General features: G+C 35.1%; 4 protein-coding genes across 6 annotated transcripts; all 4 read right to left on the bottom strand.

Annotated features, from left to right (window-relative positions):
• Positions 1 to 530: 530 nt before the first annotated feature.
• LOC133790942 (uncharacterized) lies at positions 531 to 2,507 on the bottom strand. Its single transcript, XM_062228792.1, has 3 exons — positions 2,299 to 2,507; positions 1,760 to 1,826; positions 531 to 847 (listed from the first exon to the last, which is right to left on the bottom strand). Exons 1-3 carry the CDS (start codon positions 2,359 to 2,361, stop codon positions 615 to 617), a joined length of 363 nt encoding a protein of 120 aa, XP_062084776.1. The 5' UTR covers positions 2,362 to 2,507; the 3' UTR covers positions 531 to 614.
• Positions 2,508 to 3,944: 1,437 nt separating this feature from the next.
• Positions 3,945 to 8,052, bottom strand: LOC133790941 (cyclin-H1-1). Of its 3 annotated transcripts, none has more exons than XM_062228790.1 (14): positions 7,792 to 8,052; positions 7,285 to 7,335; positions 7,047 to 7,119; positions 6,832 to 6,950; positions 6,673 to 6,746; positions 6,239 to 6,359; positions 6,084 to 6,152; positions 5,886 to 5,927; positions 5,492 to 5,569; positions 4,928 to 4,986; positions 4,698 to 4,782; positions 4,486 to 4,574; positions 4,325 to 4,402; positions 3,945 to 4,221 (listed from the first exon to the last, which is right to left on the bottom strand). In XM_062228790.1, coding segments are annotated over exons 1-14 (999 nt in total). In that variant the 5' UTR covers positions 7,852 to 8,052; the 3' UTR covers positions 3,945 to 4,220. The 3 variants fall into 3 exon arrangements, with proteins under 3 accessions (XP_062084774.1, XP_062084773.1, XP_062084775.1); XM_062228789.1 differs by having other exon boundaries at positions 4,325 to 4,405; positions 7,792 to 8,050; XM_062228791.1 differs by having other exon boundaries at positions 4,325 to 4,405; positions 6,832 to 6,947; positions 7,792 to 8,049.
• A 7,503-nt stretch (positions 8,053 to 15,555) lies between these two features.
• Positions 15,556 to 16,476, bottom strand: LOC133791491 (protein FAR1-RELATED SEQUENCE 1-like). The gene has a single exon (XM_062229417.1). The coding sequence runs from the start codon at positions 16,474 to 16,476 to the stop codon at positions 15,556 to 15,558; it is 921 nt and encodes a 306-aa protein (XP_062085401.1).
• Positions 16,477 to 16,506: 30 nt separating this feature from the next.
• On the bottom strand, positions 16,507 to 17,544 carry LOC133791490 (protein FAR1-RELATED SEQUENCE 5-like). The gene has a single exon (XM_062229416.1). It carries the CDS (start codon positions 17,542 to 17,544, stop codon positions 16,507 to 16,509), a length of 1,038 nt encoding a protein of 345 aa, XP_062085400.1.
• Between the last annotated feature and the right edge of the window lie 2,501 nt (positions 17,545 to 20,045).

Below are 20,045 nucleotides of genomic sequence, written 5' to 3'. Positions count from 1 at the left end.
AACACTCTTTCAGCCCAATACACTCCCAATCAAGGTCCATCACCCCATGCTTAGAATAGTTCAGGCCCAACATAGCCCACCTGCCCCCTTGAGTTTTTTCATATTTGAAAATTTAGCCTCTGAATTTAATTTTTTTGCAATTAAGTCTTTGAGTTTCAAAATTAGTAGTAATCAAGTTTTTCTAGTTTTTTTAATATAAAATTCTAAGTTTTATATGAATAATTTGACATTTTTTATATATTATACACCTCTAAATATTTTTACACGTCATAAATATAAAAAATCATTCAAAATTAAGAATTTTATGAAAAAATTAAATAACAAAGACTTACTTGCTCCAATTTATAGAACTCGAGAACTTGATTGCCAAAAAAAATTCTCTTGGATTAAATTGCCAAACAAAGTGAAACTTAGGGGCATTTATGCTAAAACCCCTTCTTCAAAAATTAGTGTGTGTGTACCATGAGTTCAAGAATTGAGGTAGCGAGGCTTGCCAATAATTATTAGGGCATGAAATAAAGATCATTGAAAACACAAATGGTAACCCAATGAGATAAGAGACAGAAACCAAGAGTCCAGTTAAAGATTAACAAATCTAAATATCACCAAAAGAATTAAGTAATTGGATTAACAAAAGCTTCTACATATCCCCAGCCATCATCAAAATCAGGCCCCACCCAATAACCAGATATTATGATCATTTGGGTACATGAATCTACATTCAAATGACAAGATACTAATTCCAAATGACGTCTAAAGAGTGTCAAAGGATGATGCCTAAGACTCCAATTCATAGATGATATCCCTTCGATTATGCTGCTGAAGGTAGAATCAGAACGTTTTGTGGCTGCAAATGCAATTCACAATGTCAGATAAGGGTAATATAAGGTTGCTTGAGAGTTCAATGTTAACAATGCACAATGGATTGTATGTTATACATGTAGTTGGGAGAAACTTCATTTTGCTAACTTTGCAATATAAGGTAACATTTACAGGAGATAAGAAAGAAAATATGTTATGCTAATTCCCCTTTGTGAGACTTTTTATGATAGGAGTTTTCAGTTTTGACATTTTCCTTCATGTCAACTTACATGTTTGGAAGACATTCATGAACCATGAAGAAAGCTAACTTAAGAGCACTCCATAGCTCAATCTAGAACTTTAGCCAATTAGGAAGTTCAACTTAAACCTTAACCTGATGTAATTAGTCATGTGAGTGGATCACTTAGATGCACTAAACTATGTATATGTTCCTAGCTATACAAATAGCTAATCTAGAGGAGAATTTATAAAGAGAAAAAATGAAAATTCAAGACTAAACTATTTGATTAAAGTTTGGTCTATTAATAATTAGTCTATCAGCTCAGCTGAATGTGTCAACCTTTTGCCAATAAAACATCAGTACTGTTTTCAAAAGTCCGGTGTTCGATCTCTTCCAGAGAACTAAAGGTTAATTTACACTTCAACTTGTCTCTCTGTTCTTTCTTCTATCATTATACCAAAGGAACCTGCATACGTCAGTTAAGTGTGCTACTTAAGGCCACATGTCAGCAAGAAAGTTTAAAACACAAAATCCAAAAACCAAACTTCATAATGTTATGAAAGTTCAAAGAAAATTAAACTTGACACTTGAAATTTCAAGTAAACATTTAACATGTACAAGTGACAAGAGTAAAACTAGTAAGTGAGCATGAGAATTGAAGAAAAAAAGGCTTCTCGTTTTTTACCAGAAAAGAAAATTGAAGAAGAAACTAAAAACCTGTTCCATAAGTTGGTTGGCCTAAAACTCTAACTCTGCTCAGAACTGAATTCTTTGAATGTATCTCCTGTAATCAAGTCCAAACAAACTGTAAACAGAGAGTATACATTACAGTTATTACACACACTGCTTAGTCCAAAAAATTATATAAATAGCAAGACATAACCTTTTAGCATATAAAATGTGTAACCCAGTTTAACTTGACAGACAAAACCATAATTATGATATCAGAAAAAGTATTTCGGGAGCAAGAAAATGCAGAAGGGTCAAATAAAACCAACCACTTTCTAGATCCCCATCGCAACCAATTCAAAACTCCATCACAAGGCATAGAAAGTTGCTTAACATTTATAGAAAAAGAATGACCAGAGAGAGAGAGAGAGAATAAAGATGTGATATTTCTGTCCTTTTATTGTCAATTAGCAAATTCTTTGTTTTGATAACATTTCCTCGGAAACCAAACAGGTCATACAGAAGATAACTGAGGGTGAAAAAGGGTTTCTTTTTCTTTTCATTTTACTATTAAGAGGAAAACTAACCTTGAAGAAAGCATTTGAAGTCGAGAAAGGAAGAAGAAAGGTGAAGGAGACTAAGCACGCCATTGAAGCTTTTGCATTTGCTTCAATTCAATCAAAGCTCACTGCTCACTCGGTACACAGAGGAAAGGTTTAGTTTTACGGTTAGCTGAAAGGATGATTCCAGGAGCCAAGTCGCGGGGACAAAGAAAAAGAACAAACTATTACGACATCGTTTTGGACAATTCCGGATTTTTTATTTATTTAAAAGATTACACACACATATTTTTATTTAGCTATTTAGTATTTTTGCCCCTAATATATATTATCATGCCTTGATTTTTTTTTCCATGCCATTAAAAATTCTCCTAAACTATTCACAATATTATAAAATGGGATTTCTGTCTAATGTAGCTAATGGCATGTTGACAACATGACTCTTTGCTGGCTGATGTGTCTTTGTCACGTTAGTGTCATATATGTATTTTTAAAAAATTAATTTAAAATTTTTTTAAATGTATTTTTTGATTAAAAATAAATTATTGTTTATAAAAAAATTAATTTTGTAAGATTTGATTTAATTTAAATTATTTTGAGTTTAATGATTTATTTTAAATTTATTAATTTTCAATTTTTAAAAAAAAAAAAATTTAAATTACACATGTGGTACTGATATGACACATCAGCAAGCTAAGAGTCATGTCGGCATGTCGTTAGCCACAATGGACGAAAGTCCCACTTTACAATATTGTGAATAGTTTTGGTAAAAATTTTAATGGCCCGAAAAAATTAGGGACACAATAATGTATAAGTCATAGTTCGGGGGACAAAAATCATAAATAACCTTTTTATTTTGTATTAATGGTGACTGTTTAAAAGCATTATAATTATAGTGAAATTCACCGCACCAAAAACTTTTCCACCCCATTAGCTATGAACTAATTGCAAAATTTAGTTTAATATTATTAGAAAATATTAGTCAAATTTTATATGAAAAAAAAAAAAGAAGTTTGTGTAATTATTTTGAAATTTCAAGGATGTTAATATTTTATGATAGTTCCTATAAAAAAACAAATCAAAATACATATCAACTTTCTATTTTGTTGGTTGCTTTTCTTTTAAGCTAGCTAATGAATTAGTTGCCAGTTGGTAATTCTTTTGGATAGACAATAAGTTGGATAGAAGAGATTCCACACTTATTTCTGATATCCTTATTATTTCAGTCTCAATGATGATTCCTATACCTTTTCGAAAAAAAAAACACATGTCAACTCAACTGCGGAATAATTGTGTTCATTCTTGTTTGGTTGGGGACTCAATTGAGTCTTTGTTCAATCTTCTCGAAATGCTAATTTTTTTTTTTTATATAATGTTCATGTCAATTCCTCAAATTTGTTCCACTACCATTATTCCAGTTTAGGTTTTTAATTTTAAATTTAGATATTAAACTACTTGGAAAAAAATAAACCACAACATTTTGGAGCTGGCGATTTCAGATATTGAAAGCAGCAAGCTGTTAAAATACATGTCGGTTTTCTAACTTGAGCAACAGTGAGTTTGAAAGTAAAGTTATCGCACTACATAGTTTGAGATTTGTCGTTTTGATATTATGCTAACGAAGTAGACCATACTGGTTCAACTAGCAAAACCAAAGAGCTGGAGAGTAAAAATAGCACAAACAAGAGATTATAATAAATAGATAACTGAATATGAGAATGATTCTCAAAACTCGGCAAAATTTCTCATGGTAAGTTAGATATGGCATGACATGTAGAGAACATATATGTAAAGATCAAAAGTAATAACAAGGTGAGAGCGAGAGATAGACAACAGAAGAGAAAAAGCACAGAACTCTCACATCTTTCATGCATAAAATAACATTTTCTTTCTTGAAAATATTTCCGGGTCAGCGGAACCACTTCTGGGTGAGATCAAGTGCCAGTTAACCTGTAATCAGATTAAAAATGTCAAAAGATAACCAAATTGTGTTTCTTTGGACTAAGACACCAAATGATGACCGCTATCCCAATACATAAGAAGTACAACATACTATTCGTTTAGAGAAGGTAAAGTTTGCTCAATTGAACTCTTCTTTGACTTGTGCTTTGATTTCTTCTCACGTTTTTTGCTACTGCAAAAAAAAAGATTCTATTAGTAGGATTAATGGCCAAAGAAAATTATGTAAGCATAAAGATTATGCGTAGACAGTACTCGTCATGTGAGCTGAGACCCCAACAAGACTTCAGTTTCCGATTGATGTGCTTCAGATCCTTCTCTGAAGGAAACTTGTATTTCTTTACCTATTTATGCACACAGCCAACAAGAAAGATTGAAACTTTTCTGTAACTAGGCATACTCTACTCTAGATATGCTTCAGTGCGTCAACCATAGAAAATCTAAAGTTTCCACCAAAGTAGTTATACCCAAGAGTCTATCGCGTTTAGAGATTCAATGAGCTCTGAAATAGTGTGTTCAGTGTTCTGACGGCTGAGAATTCTCGTTAGATATCTGCAAATTAGAAAGAAAAATCACCGACAGTCTAAATTTATTTCCCTGCTCCATCTTTCAAGCCATATGTTTTACAACTTCATATTGGAAGTTTGGCACCTTCCATAAACAGATTACAAAGAAAAATGTACAGTAGGGTTCAAACCTCTCAAAGTCTACAATTTTATGCACCCCATTTGAACTACGCAAAGCAGCCAATGCCAGCTGCGTCATGTTAAAAGAGGACAAATCAATGACAAATGGAATGACAATTAATCATCATAGGAAAGTCAGAAATTCACATGAAGTTGGTCATTATCTTACAAGGTCAAGTTCATCAAGGATTGAATTTTATTATACTCTGAATATCTCTGAGCCTTTGCACTCTCTAATTAATGCAAACAATCTCCTAGTTCCTACAATTCAAATCAATTTTAGACAGCTTCTGATGTGTAATCTAACTTGCTTTAGCCATCTTCTTAACCCTCCAATCTAATAGACTAGATTATATTGTATGTTAATCAAATGCACCATTTTAGATTTTTGGGTATTTTAATGTTGATAAAAAAGTTATAGAGTTAGGGGGAAATAGGGAGTTGGGGGAAACGACCAAAATGCTGAAAACATTTACAGATTTCTACAAACTATGATTCCTCTTAGTTCTGTTGTTATTACAATGAGAAAAAAAAAGACAATCTTTCGGAGAAGAAATTTGGAGTACACAGTATACCTGTCCAGGAGGGAATAGAAGTGGTGCATCTGTGAGCATGATCTTATCAACATCCATTTTTGCAGATTCATACAAATTCTAATAAAACAACAAAGAAAACAATTATTGGCCTATTGAAAAAAAGGCAGATAAAAAGCATTAAACATTTCAATAGTGCCTCACACAATTTTCAACACATTAGAAGTAGAACAGCTTCATGCACAAACACTCCCATGCGACAGGCAAGTAACAACTAATAAAGACATTAAAAAAGATTAAACAGCATCTATAGAAAGACTAGCGAAACATTATAAAGCATAAATGATCTAAGAAATATTCTTATCAAGTTCCCAAGAATCAGAGTGCGGTATAATCAACATAGACATATAACAGTCGAAGCAATTATAGCGCTCACCTTTAACCCTTGAAGCTGATCATCCACTGATCCACAAAATTCCTATCAAACCAAAGTAAGTGTCATCATAAAAATGCACACCGAGAAATAAATTTATGGCTCTATACTGGGATCAACTTAATTTTTGTAAATTTCCGATAAAAGGAATTAAAATTCTGAGCTATTTACAGATATTAACTAAAAGAGTGGTAAACTCACCTCCATATCATTAATGAAGCCTTCAACTGATCGATATGGTGCGTAAACAATAAGATCAAAATCCAGACTCTGCAATGCAGATGTTTATTATCTTCAATAAACAAGTAAAAAAAGTAATATAATAAGAGAAATTAATTGTGAGGCACATTCCATGCCTGATAAATTATCATCTCATTATTGAGTATCATTTGATGATCCTGTGAGATCCCCTTACCAAGCTCCTCTGCTGATACATGATTTTCTTCTATCTTACATGCTGCATATATACAGGTCAGCCTGTGCAAAAGTCAGTCATTATAAAACCAAAAATTGCATAAATGAATAAAAGGCCTACTAGTTATGCCTATCCCATATTAAGAACAGATGTCAAATAGTACATTCCACTTGGAGAAGAGATGTGAACTAGGAATTCTCATAAAAAGAATATGACCAATTTTCATGCCATGTACGGAACCTTTTGGCAATAGATCTAAGAAAGCTCTAACTTATTTTGATTCAAGTCAAATTAAATTTTTATAGCAGATTGTTTTTGCACTCGCAACAGTAAGAGTTTTGAGAAAGAAAAAAGAAAGATATACTTTAACCTTACATTATGTTTTTTGGATGATGTTGCATAACTGACCATTGCAGAAAAAACCTTTTGAAATATATGAGAGCTGTTGCCTGCAAAAAGAAAACCAATTTTATATATAAATAAATAACACAAAGCCAACCATTGTATATTTTGCATATATGCTAAACCACATACCTGAATTTTATGAGGAAAATGAAAGTTGTTACAAACTTCTTGGAGTTTATTCTCATAGAACACTCGAATAAAGTGCTCTTCTTCAATATTAAGGGGTTTTGAACGAGAATGCTTGTCTGCTGACACAAATATATATATTTATATAGTTACATACTTAAAACCAGAATAGTAAAGGAACTGAAAATATATATATTTTTTTTATTCAAAGGGAATACCATTTTCTTTAACTTGAGGCTCAGGGTAAGACAGTGATCCATCAACATCTACTTCCATTAGTGTAGCTCCATACTTCACAAAAATATTACAGTTTAGAATCAAAATGTAGCAACACTAGAAACATTTCAACGGTGTACATTTTAGATAAATGAAAAGAAGACTTTATAACCACCTGATTGTTTTACTGTTACAATACAACTAAGAAGGACCAACAAGAGTGTAACCTTACGTCCTTACCTTCTCCAAAGTTTGAATAGCTCTCTGGTTAGCAGCTTTGTATTTGTCAACCTACAACATAGAACAAATGTCGAATTACAACAGAAACTAAAATCCTATCTTTTACACCAATAAACCAAGCCAGGGGACTAAAAGCACCACTCAGATTAGGCAATTATCTTTCTTTCTTTCTTCTCGATCTTTCCCTTTTCAATTCTTATCTGTAGCAAACCACTGACGTGACCACTTACTTTAATCACTTGCCCCTTGAACAAAGCATCAATTCATATATTTAATTATTAAAGTGAAAGATTCATTAAGCTAGTTTTTACCAAAACTTGATAGCTCAAAGAAAAGATATTAATAATATAATAAAAAGCTCAAATTTTGTTTTGTTTCTTTTCCTCCTGCTACTTCATCAAAACAACAATCACAATCACAGATAACCTTCAAATTAACCTAAGCAGAAAACTGAGGATTGATAAAAACAAAAATAAAGAATAAGAAATAAAAAGGGGAAGAAATTACCAGCTCTTGGGGAGAGAAGATCCACCTGGCTCGGTGAGTCGAGGTATAGAAATCGGCCATGGCGACTCGGAAGCTCCTACGAACCAAGTCTGATACGGCTCAGAACCTTTAACAGAGAGAGAGAGAAGTTGAAGCTTAGAGAAGAGTTGTACCCAAAACAAAATAAGAAGCTTATGCGCGGAACAGGAAGGGTCTTAACCGATCAGAGCGAGAGGGTGGCGCGTGTTTTGGGGGTTTTAGAGGTTTTCTTCTCCTTGAAAGAAATAAATAATATTATAGGATAATTTTAAAAAATACAATAGATTTCATTTATTTTAAAACGATTACCATAATTTTTACAAAAATACATCTTCACATTACAATTATATTGCAGACATACTAAAATGATATTTAATTGTAGTAAAACTATCAAACTATATACCATAAAAATATAGGGATATTTACAGCATAAGTATTCAATATTTGGGTAAAATAACTGACATGGACATAATCTTTTTTTTAGTAGGTATAGTAGGGCTGAGCATAAAATCCGAAAAATTGAAAAAACCGTGTACACCGACCTACCGAACACCGAAAAAACCAAAACCGTTTAAACCGAAAACCGAAAAAACCGCCGACGGTGCAAACCGCCATTGTTCGGTCGGTTTTGAAATTTTGGGTGAACCGACTAATAAAACCGAAACCGACCGAACATAATAAAATAATATTATATAATTATTAATTATTAAAATTTTTAAAATTTGTACTTTTAATTATGGACTTTTAATTATGTTTCAAACTTTAAAATTTGTAAATGTAATTATGTTCTATATATTTATGTTTTAAAAATGCACAAAAATGAATTCCAACAATCCAAATTTTTTAACTAAAACTTTCAAAAAAAAAACAATAATCAATTCGGTTTGGTCGATTTAACCAAACCGCGGTCCAAAACGGTCGGTTTTTTTTAAACTGGTTTGGTTCGGTCGGTTTTTGGATTGCACCAATCTGGACCGAAAACCGAATTCTGGATTTTTTGTTGTGAAAAAACTGTCCAATTCTGTTGTAAAGTACCCAAACATTCTAAAACTGTAATTACATCCAATTCTGTTACTTATGGGTGTTTGTTTTGAGGGTTTGCTTAGGGAGATGGGAAAGTTGTTTGCTTCAGTAATTAAGGAGGAAAACTTTAATATTCTGTGGGACCCATAGGAATATTTGTGAGTAATCTTAATCATTTTCTCCACTTGAGTTTCACTTTACTGCAATCTCCACTCCTAGACCACATTCCAATGCTAGCTTACACCCCAAAACAAGCGGCCCCTTAGGGTTCCATTAGTGTGTTTCTAAGTACACGTGTAAGGCCGAGATTAATACAAGTTATATTTATTTTTAAAACCTTTTAATAAGTTGGTTTTTAAAACTAATTTCATAAATTAATTTTATTTATTTTTAAAATCCTAAAACTGATTTACTAATCAAAATAATAAAAAAATGTAATTAAAATAAACCAAAAATTTATCCTTAAAGCAAAATAAAATCTTTTACTTCTAAAATGTTTCAAAAGCTAAAAAAAATAAATTAATAAAACTAAAACTAAATTTAAAATCCAAACCCTAAACTAAAATCCTCCAATCTTTTTCTTCCCCTTCATCATTTGAATAAACACTGTCAAATAATTTCTAGATTCCAACAAAATCACATTTCTCATTTAACAGACAAAGCCCACATATGTTAATTCCAGTAGCATCTTTGCTGTCAAAACCCACCCAAATACAACAAGTTTCACAAACTGCCCACATTCAACAATTAAACAAACAAAAAAAGGAGGAGGAGGAGTTGCACCTCGTCCCTGTCGCACCACAGATTTGGGGTGTCGACTACAGAGAGAAGCTCCGGCAGGCGTTGGACACCTGAAATCCTTTGAAGCGACACTAGGTCGATGTCGGGGGAGGTTGGGGAGGGCACGACGGACCTGGGTAGCGAAGGACTCCGGCAAGAGAGACCGGCAAAGGCGCGGTGGACCTGGGCAGCTAAGAACATCGGCAGGGAAGGTCGAGGAGGGCACGACAATGGAAGAAGAAGAAAGAAGGGGATGAAGAACTTTTTTTCTCTTTCTAATCGGCTTTAGTTTTTAGTTTAGGGTTTTAGACCTTTAGTGGCGATAAAGCATGTTTGCTGATGATATCAAAAAAAAAATTAATTTACAAAATTATTAGCGGCGACTTTTTTTATATTAGCGGCCACAAAAAATAAACAAAAAACGAGAGAATTTCCTCGCCATAATTTTTTAGACGATTATTAGCGGCGACACATGTCGCCGCTAATAATTGCCACGTGTTTAAAAAAATATTAGCAGCGACATGTGTCGCCGCTAATAATCCCCATGATAACCCCCCTTCTCAGCCATTCTTCTTCATTTCTCCCCAGCCTCTTCTCTCAGCCGCCACTTCCCCAGCCCCCGACCCACCCGCAACGACTCCCCAGCCCCCAACCCCGTCGCCACGCCACCCACCTCCTCGAAGCCGCCCCGTCCCCCCTCTCTTTTCCACTCGCATCACGTCCCCGAAGCCACCCCGAGGAGCCCCGTCCCCCCTCTCTCTCTCGCAATGCCTCCCAGCCCCTCACCCACCCGCCACTCAGTCCCTAGCCCCCCAACCGCAGTGCCTCCCTACCCCGTCACCAAGTCGCGTGCCACCCTGGAGATAAATATATATATATTTTTTTCAATTTATATAGATACATATATATGTTTTTATAAATTATATATGGCCAACGATTCCAAACCGCTTGGCATATAAGCGGAATGGCTCCCGCTCCTCCACTTTATTATATAAATATTATGTATCAAGTAGTTGTTGTCCACACGTACATTTCTATGTACTATTCTATGTACTATCCTGACAATTGATTTATAGGGTGGATGTCCATTTTTTATTTTAATATACAATTTCAACTCATGATAACCGGTTATATTTTTTTATATCAAAAAAACTAATTGAATAGGGATATAAATGTCTTTCCATATAATAGTAGTATGTTGAAATTGTTAGTATACATACAATGTAATAGCCAATTGCACATTAGATTTAATAAAAGTTACACAGCTGTTGCTCTAGGATTCACATTTATATTTTATTTAATTTTTTTTGCTAGAACTCATGGCCTTCAACATTTGTATTAATTTTTTTGACTTGAAAGATGACTAACAACTATTTATTTAGCTTTTTATAATTTTTGAAATACATGGTTAAATAGATTTTGATTGTAAGCTTGTTATTTTAAAATTTAAAATTCTAGTTTTTTAAAATACAATGTTTAAAATCATATAGGAATTTGGGTTATTTAAAAAAAAAAAAGTTTATATTGTATGCAATATATTTACGAAACAAAGAGTGCTTAAATTTGACAAATCATTACAGGCGACCGAGGCACTCATTAGGGTGATTACACAAGATCTGGACTCGTTTCGATTCACCGAGACACGAGTTCGGGTCAGAAGTATGACGTTGGACTCGTTCGGATGCACCGAGTCACGCATTAGTGTGATTAACAGCTTTTTGGCGCTCTTTCGGGTGCACCGACTTCCATGCAAATCATTACGGGTGACTGAGGCACTCGTTAGGGTGATTACACAAGATATGGACTCGTTTTGATTCACCGAGACACGCTTTTGGGTCAGGAGTACCGAGCTAGACTCATTCGGATGCACCGAGTCACGAATTAGTGTGATTAACACCTTTTCAGCGCTCTTTCAGGTGCACCGACTTCCATGCAAATCATTACGGGTGACCGAGGCACTCGTTAGGGTGGTTACACAAGATTTGGACTCATTTCGATTCACCGAGACACGGGTGTGGGTCAGAAGTCCGGCGCTGTACTCGTTCGGATGCACCAAGTCACGCATTAGTGTGATTAACACCATTTTAGCGCTCTTTCGGGTGCATCGACTTCCATCCAAATCATTACGGTAGATCGAGGCACTCGTTAGGGTGATTACACAAGATTTGGACTCATTTCAATTGACCGAGACATGCGTTTGGGTCAGGAGTACCGAGCTAGACTTGTTCAGATGCACCGAGTCTAGCATTCGTGTGATTAACCCCATCTCGACGCTCTTTCGGGTACACCGACTTCCATGCAAATCATTACGGGTGACCGAGGCACTCGTTAGGGTGATTACACAATATTTAGATTCGTTTCGATTCACCGAGACACGGGTTCGAGTCAGAAGTCTGGCGCTGGACTCGTTCGGATGCACCGAGTCATGCATTAGTGTGATTATCACCCTTTCGGCGCTCTTTTGGGTGCACTGACTTCCATGCAAATCATTACGGGTGACCAAGGCACTCGTTAGGGTGATTACACAAGAGTTGGACTCATTTTGATTCATTGAGACACGTGTTCGAGTCAAGAGTTCGGCACTGGACTAGCTCAGATGCTAATCTCTCATAAATTGAGAACTAGTTTGGTAACCATTTAGTAATTATGTTACTAGGTGTTGACTGCGTTTTTAGCCAACGACGTGAGAACGTCAAATACGATATAGCCTTCAAGAGAATGTAAACGACAACAGACGATTTAAACAAGAAAAGTAAATAACACACAAGATTTTTATAGTGGTTCAGCCCCGATTGTCGGTAATAGCCTAATCCACTTAGAGTTGTGATTTATAGATCTGTACTCAAGATCAGATGGACTGAGCCAACTGAGTTTCTTTAGTACAGATTGCAAAAATACAAGAATTCTCTCTTATTTCAGCACTTTCTCTCTCTAGAATACCCAGACCCAAATTTCTCTCTCTAGAAAGAAGAAGCAGAAGAACCCCTTCTCTAATCCCATAAGCTCTCTATTTATAAGCTTAGGGTCATACATACGGTATCCCTTAGGACCGGGATATTTTATTATATTTATTACATTTAAATTACAAAGAAACATTCAAAATTCAAAATGTAACAAACCCCCCATTTGTGGGAAGAATGAGAGATTCCCGCATATCTTGTTGAAGTTGTTCCTGGGAATCTTGACTTAGTCTCCTCTAGCTAGTTGATCCACCTCCTACTGACCACTCATGCAAGTGTTGGTCGGACGTGCATGGTGGTAGGACATGTTTTTGTGGGTCGAACGTGCATGGTGGTAGGACATGCACTTCTCTCCTCTAACATGGCACTCTCCTCTAGCATGCCATGTTTCTCCTTGAACCAATCTCCTTGGCTTCTCACCTCGGATAGGTCCGAGGCAACCTCCTTGGCATCTCACCCCGGATAGGTCCGAGGCAACCTCCTTCTCATCCTTGGGGTCTCCTAGGATCACCCTCTTGGGGTCTCCTAGGACCATATCCTCCTTGGGGTCTCCTAGGACCACTTTCTTGAGTTCTCCTCTGACCTCATTCTTGGGGTCTCCTAGGATCACTCTCTTGGGGTCTCCTAGGACCACATCCTCCTTGAGGTCTCCTAGGACCACTTTCTTGAGTTCTCCTCGATGCACCCTCCTTAGCTCTCCTAGGATGCACTCCCCTTAGCTCTCCTAGGATGCACTCTCCTTATCTCTCCTAGGATGCACTCTCCTTAGCCTCCTAGGATGCACTTTCCTTAGCTTTCCTCGGACCAAGGTGCACTTGGCTTGGTTATGACATCTTTCAAGCAGTCCAAATTCTTCGTCAGTCTACAGGGTCACTTTATCACAACTCTGAGGAGTCAACGTATTTATTGACTATTAACGTGTCCTTTACTAACCATGCACTGCCACTTGTCACATTTATTGCCACGTCCTTGATCTCCAATTTTTGGGTATAACACTAGGTTTGATATATATGGAATATTTTGATCGTGTTTAGTGTTACTTATGGTACTAACATCCTTAATACCCCATTTACTCGCCCAACAACCCTACTAATGAAGTGAACCACATCATTTGTACTACAATTTGCAACCTTTGAGCTAACCTACCATAATTTGAGAACTAATTTAGTAACCATTCACTAATAAGGTTACTAGCTATGACATTTGAAACAATTTGAATATGTCTGGTATCACTAAAAGTACAAATTACCCATTTAATTAGTCGACAGCCCTACTAACATGGAAACCACGTCATTTTTACTTACAATTTGCAACTTCCAAGCAAATGTCTCACAATTAGATAGTTAATTTGGTAATCATTCACTAATTAGGTTACTAGGTGTGATATTTGAAAGATTTTGACTGTGTCTAGTGTTACTTATATCTCCAATATCTCATTTACTCACTCAACATCACTTCTAATGAAGAGAAATACATCATTTATACTCACAATTTGCAACCTCTGAGCTAATAGATCATAACTTGAGAACTAACTTGGTAACGATCCACTAATTAGGTTACTAGTTATGATATTTAGAGCATTTGACTATGCATAGTTCCACTAATTGTACTAACATCCCCTAATATCCCACGTTGTTACTCAGGAGCCCTAATAATGAGGTAACCACATCATTTGTATCCACAAATTTCAACCTCCAAGCTAATCTCTCATAATTTGAGAACGAATTTGGTAACCATTAACTAATTAAATTACTAGGTGTGATATTTGACATTTGACTATGCCTAACGCCACTAATAGTACTAATATCCTATAATATCATATTTAGTTACTTGAGAGCCCTAATAATACAGAAACTAAATGTAAATTGCAAAATTAAACTAACAAAAAGAACACGAGCTTAAGATGCACATTTATATTTTAATTTTTTTATTGTTGCTAGAACTCTTGGCCTTCAACATTTATATTAATTTTTTTAACCTGAAAGATGATTATCAACTATTTATTTATCTTTTATAATTTTTGGAAATACATGATTAAATTATTTTCTTAATAATGAGATTTTGATTGTAAACTTGTTATTTTAAATTTTAAAATTCTAGTTATTTAAAATACAATGTTCCAAATCATATAGGAATTGGGGTTATTTTAAAAAAAATAAAATTTAGTTTATATTGTATGCAATATATTTATGAAACACAGAGTGCTTAAATTTGCTTGTAGATAAATAATCGACATGTTCCGTCATCATATGTTAACAAAGCTTGGTTTGGCCTTGATCTTAAAATTGTTCTCATAAGTTGCCTGTGTACTGCCAAAGTACCGTTGATCACAGGTCTGCCTTTCATGACGGTTGGTATTTGGATCTAGACCACCTCGAAGGAAGAAGTCTTCATTATAACCTATCTGCTGGTATTGTATTGTTACAGGCTCTCGAAGACGTGATCTGATTGGGAACATGTGTTCCATAATCAACTGAAGATAAGATAATTATTATTCATGCAATGATAGTGTTAAATATTAATAAATATATTTAATTTCATTGAATTTAACATATAAAAAAAAAATATATATCAATATGTCAGTCGGTTTGATTTTGAAAATATGATCAATACATAAACGTAGTAATAACTATTACAAAATGATTCCATGATTTAACTATTAAAAGATAGTGATCTTATAAATAATATACAGTACACAATAACATTGTGTCCAGTAGGTTCCGCATTACACATGATTATCATAATCATTCCCAAAAGACTCCTGCGTTGAATAAGACATGTCACTTTCACCTCCCGCGTTTTCATTCCCCGATTCTGTGTACCGATCGATACTAACACTGTTTGTGCTTGCCCCTCTTCCTCTTCTAGTTGTGCGGCCACGATTGGAACATGTTCGACTATTGTGACCAAGGGCACCTCATGCTCCACATGCCCTTTGTCTGAAACCCGATCCGTCTGTTGGAATCTTATGCCCGTTGTCCTTTCACTGCCCTGGATTTCCCTGACCTTTTGTCCTGACTCTAACTGGGTCTTGCATTATGTTGGGATTTTCTCGGTACGATCTCCTCGTGGATGCGCCCTGTGATACTCCTTGGATGTCCATACCTTCCTTGAAAATGGCAGTGAGACGAGCAATTTCCTCCTTTGTTGTGTTATAATATTGTGGTGACTTAGACGCGTAGAAGTTCATCATGGTAGCATATGAATTAAGTGCACCGAATCTTGACATTTCGCAATGCACAGACTCTTCTTGAATAGGTTGGCTTATCTCCATGTTTTCCGGATGGGATTTTGCATGCAAGCTCCACCGTTTGAGGAGCAGTAAATTCAGGATTATTCTTACGCAACAGGACTTCATCATTGCCCAAATATGTCTACATGGGTAATCGTTAGTCTCATAGAATAAGCAACTGCATTCGAAATGGTTTGTTCCAAGAGTGCGAGTGACCTTATATCTTGTTTGACCGTCTCGAAAATTTCCAACATTGAAGATAGTGTGATTTGCATGATCTTCATAGTTATTGATGAAATACGCATTTTCTCTTTTGATTTCCGACTCCACTTTGTAGTACATTTCTCGGGTGTAGAATTTTGCACACTGATCATAATAAATACTTAAAGCATCCGAGGATGGGAGATTGGGGAGCGTGTGCTTCGTTGTAAAGTCATTTTCTCTTTCGATGTGCCGTATTTTTGTCACCGTGATGTCAATGGCCGTAACGAACTCACGTAGGGTGTATCTCTTCAAAAGGAATTTTTTTAGGCAGAAATTCATTGACTCGCAGCGTTGTGTTGTTCTCATTCCAGCAACAAACTGCCCATAGAGGTAGGTTTCTGCCCACATTCTCTTTCTTCTGTATTGGAGATGGCACCATTCGTTGTCTTCCATCTGATATGTCTCCATCAACTCTTTCCATTTGTTCTCAAACACCTCCTAGTTGTAGTATGAGTACATCAAATTGTTGAATGCTTTCGTGAATCCAGGATCATTACCAGCCCTAGATGCATTTGTGCTTAGATGCCAAGCACATAATCGATGTGTGCATTCCAGAAGTATTTCTTTTATTGCCTCATGCATTGCATTATCCCCATCTGTGACCACGGCTGAAGGTTTTTTTTTTTTATGGTGACATTTTAAGAATTCTCTTAGCATCCATGCGTAAGTCTCCATTTTTTCATTTACGAGCAACGCAAACCCAAAAACACAAGTCGAGAAATGGTGGTTGACACCCATCAAAATGCACAATGGCTTGTTGTACGTGTTGGTCATGTACGTTGTGTCAAATGCTATCACATCCCCGAATGCCCGGTAGTCAATTTTTGCAGTCCCACCGGCCCATAATACGTTGGCGAGTCTGTTTTCTGTGTCAGCTTGGTGGTACACAAAAAAATTTGGATCTCGTGCAGAAAGACAATCCAAGAATCCTAATGCACCTTCCGCATCAGTTTCCAGTTTTTCTTCCCTAATTGTTCCTATGACTCTATTGTACACATCTCTGACTTGACATGGCATTCTCTCATAACCTCCCGACTGCATAGCAATATGGGACATAATCTGGGAAGTTTTTATCCCGACTGAGTTCATCAAACGAACTTGTGCAAGCAAATCGTCGCACACCACACGATTATTCTTGAGGTATTGCAACTCGGGGACCGATACCATTTCATGATTATGTTCGTGGCTAAATTCTTTTGCCAACCATAAGTCGTTATCTTTCATATGAACCACTCTGAGAGCTGCCTGACATCCAGATCTTGTGATTGGTCTTGATCGTTTTTTGCGATTGGGCATATTCACATATTTGCTCCGTCTATAACCTTCTCTTGTACAAACCCACCTTCTCATTGATACTACCCCATTTCTTCTCTTCACATCATCTGAGCTTTTGCCAAACCCCATCCACTTTGCATATATTTCGTAGAACGACTCCCACTTATCAACTGAATCTAGATACTTACTAACAATGTCCATTTTTTCTAGTTCGTTAACTGTTTTAATTATATTTAACTCCTGTATTATCGAAGCTCACTCAGGATTTGACTTCTTATCAACGTCCACCATCTGTAAAGAAATTGTAAAATTTCTTAAATTTACCATGTTATATTTTGTTCAGTTTAAATTATATATGGATTTTGGAATAAGCCCATTTATTATTGGGCATTTTGACATGCGATTGTGATTGGGCTACATCTTTAAATGAAAATGGGCCCAAAGTATGTGTGTTGTACTTTTAGTAATACCCATATTTGCTAGGCCATGATTAGTTGGCAAAAAATGATATTCAAATGTACTTTCAAGCCTTGGTATTAATATAAAAAATTATATTTTTTGACAATGGTTTTGTGTAAGTAATAATGTGGAATTTTATCAAATCCTTAAACATTATTTAAAAAAGAGAACTAAAAAAATAGACAAATGAGATTTTATTGATTTATCATAAGTTGTGATTTAGCAACTTATTTGAACACTATCATTAAAAAATTTATTTAAAAAAAAAATTATTGTCTCATTCAAGATTCTTTTAATAAAATGCATAATCCTTATTTAAAAAAAATAAAAAATAAGTATTTGTGACTAGACTGCATATATTACATATGTATAACTTAAAAATATTGTGATTTCATAAAGCCACACGTATGACTACATAGATTTAACTACGGATAATATCATCATTATACCACCAACATATATATACGTTTATGGAGCACTAAGATCTAACTAACATGTACATATTGTTTTTTGTTAATTAAGACTTAGATTGAAATAAATAAGAATGTATCCACATGCATGATTCACAAGTGAGAATACATTTCCAATTAAAAAATTCGTGTATTTAAAAAATAAATGCATGATACATACCTTCATAGCTGATGAAGTGTTACATGTAGTGGTGCCCTAGTTTGACTACGTATCATGTAAGATGGCTGTTTTATTAAACCAAACATTGCATTAAGAAGGATAAATAGATAGATTGCTCAACAATTTAATTGAAAATAAAGAATGTATTAGGGTGAAGAAAAATTAATAGATATTAAACAGACCTTGAGATCCTAATTTTGCTTAACATACGTGCATTGCCATATCTATTTGATAGATACGAAACTCTAGAGCATCATCATCAAAGAGAGTTGGAAATATGTCTTCCAATTTTATTAATTTTTATTTTTTGTAATGAAAGTGTTTTGGTGGACTTATGCTAAACTCATGCATCGTAGCTACCACCTTATAAATTGACTTGTGCGGGGAGGTTAGATTATGCAATTAAATGCATATCTTTAATAGAATAACTAATGACCATATAATACATTAAATTTGATAGTTGAATCATGGATGTAACTACACTAATATTTTCCTGCAGTTTGCTTCCCTAATCCTATTTTATAGTATGTGACGGAATTCCCTTTATATATGAAATCATCATTTAATGCATGAAAGTGCACCTGAGACCAATCACCTGAATGGATACACACATAAAGTAGATGTGACAATTCTTAAAGAGAAAAGTCAGCCAGTTTCTTGAATAAGTAAAAACAATTTTCTATGTTATAAAGCTTACCCAGTCCATGCCTCATGACTCAATGTTTTGTAATAAGTAGAAGAATAAAAGGTCAATTGTAATAGTTGACTAACATTAAAAAAAATACTTCAATCAATTATTTTAGTTCCAATTAAATTTCCAACGTTTATCTTAAAAAAAACATAGAGTAACCATTTCTACCATTTGAATATAAGTACATAATGCCATGATTCGTTTGTGCCATTCCTAGAGTATTTAAATTTGAGAAAATCTCTAGGATTGGTTATTTGCTCCAGTATAAGATTCTTAGTTGCATATGGAGGGAGTGACCATGTTCTATGTCTTATTCAAAGGGCCAAGATTTGGTGTGTTCACCAACTGGAAAGTTGCCCATGAAGAGTTCTTGAAGACTGATGACAACATTTTAATCCCTTATCATTGTTTGGTTCAGGCAGTCGGAGCTTACAACTCATTCCAGATGGGCTCATTTAACCCTCTGAAACAACATTTTGTGGGCTGTGGATGCATTATCGACACACACGTTTTCAAGAATAACATTGGTGAAGAAGACGACGAAGGAGTTGAAGAAGAGGGTGATGAGAAGAAAGAGACCAACTTCAACGTGGAGGATGTCAAAGATAGTGCAGGAGGAGACGGGAAAAATTAGAGTCATTCTATTTGTAGTGTATTTCTTTTATAGTAGTTGGAAGTTATTAATATGTATGAATTGAGTGTTCTCTTGTCGTGTTAATTTTTAGGATGGTCTACTTGAATGTCTTTTGATAGTAGTTGGAAGTTATTTGTATGGATTTGAAAGTTCTTATTTATGTTTTGTTGTATTTTGCCGTTTATGGTGATGTTTTGGATGACTTCTCCTGACTAAATCTTTAATGTTATTTATTGACTACTTATCATGGCTCTTCCTAACAACTTGTTTAAAAACTCAAGAACACTT

This window comes from Humulus lupulus, chromosome 7, assembly GCF_963169125.1.
Source record: "Humulus lupulus chromosome 7, drHumLupu1.1, whole genome shotgun sequence".
NCBI lineage: Eukaryota > Viridiplantae > Streptophyta > Magnoliopsida > Rosales > Cannabaceae > Humulus > Humulus lupulus.
Note: the sequence above shows the minus strand (reverse complement) of the source record. Positions and strands in the feature narration are given on the sequence as shown.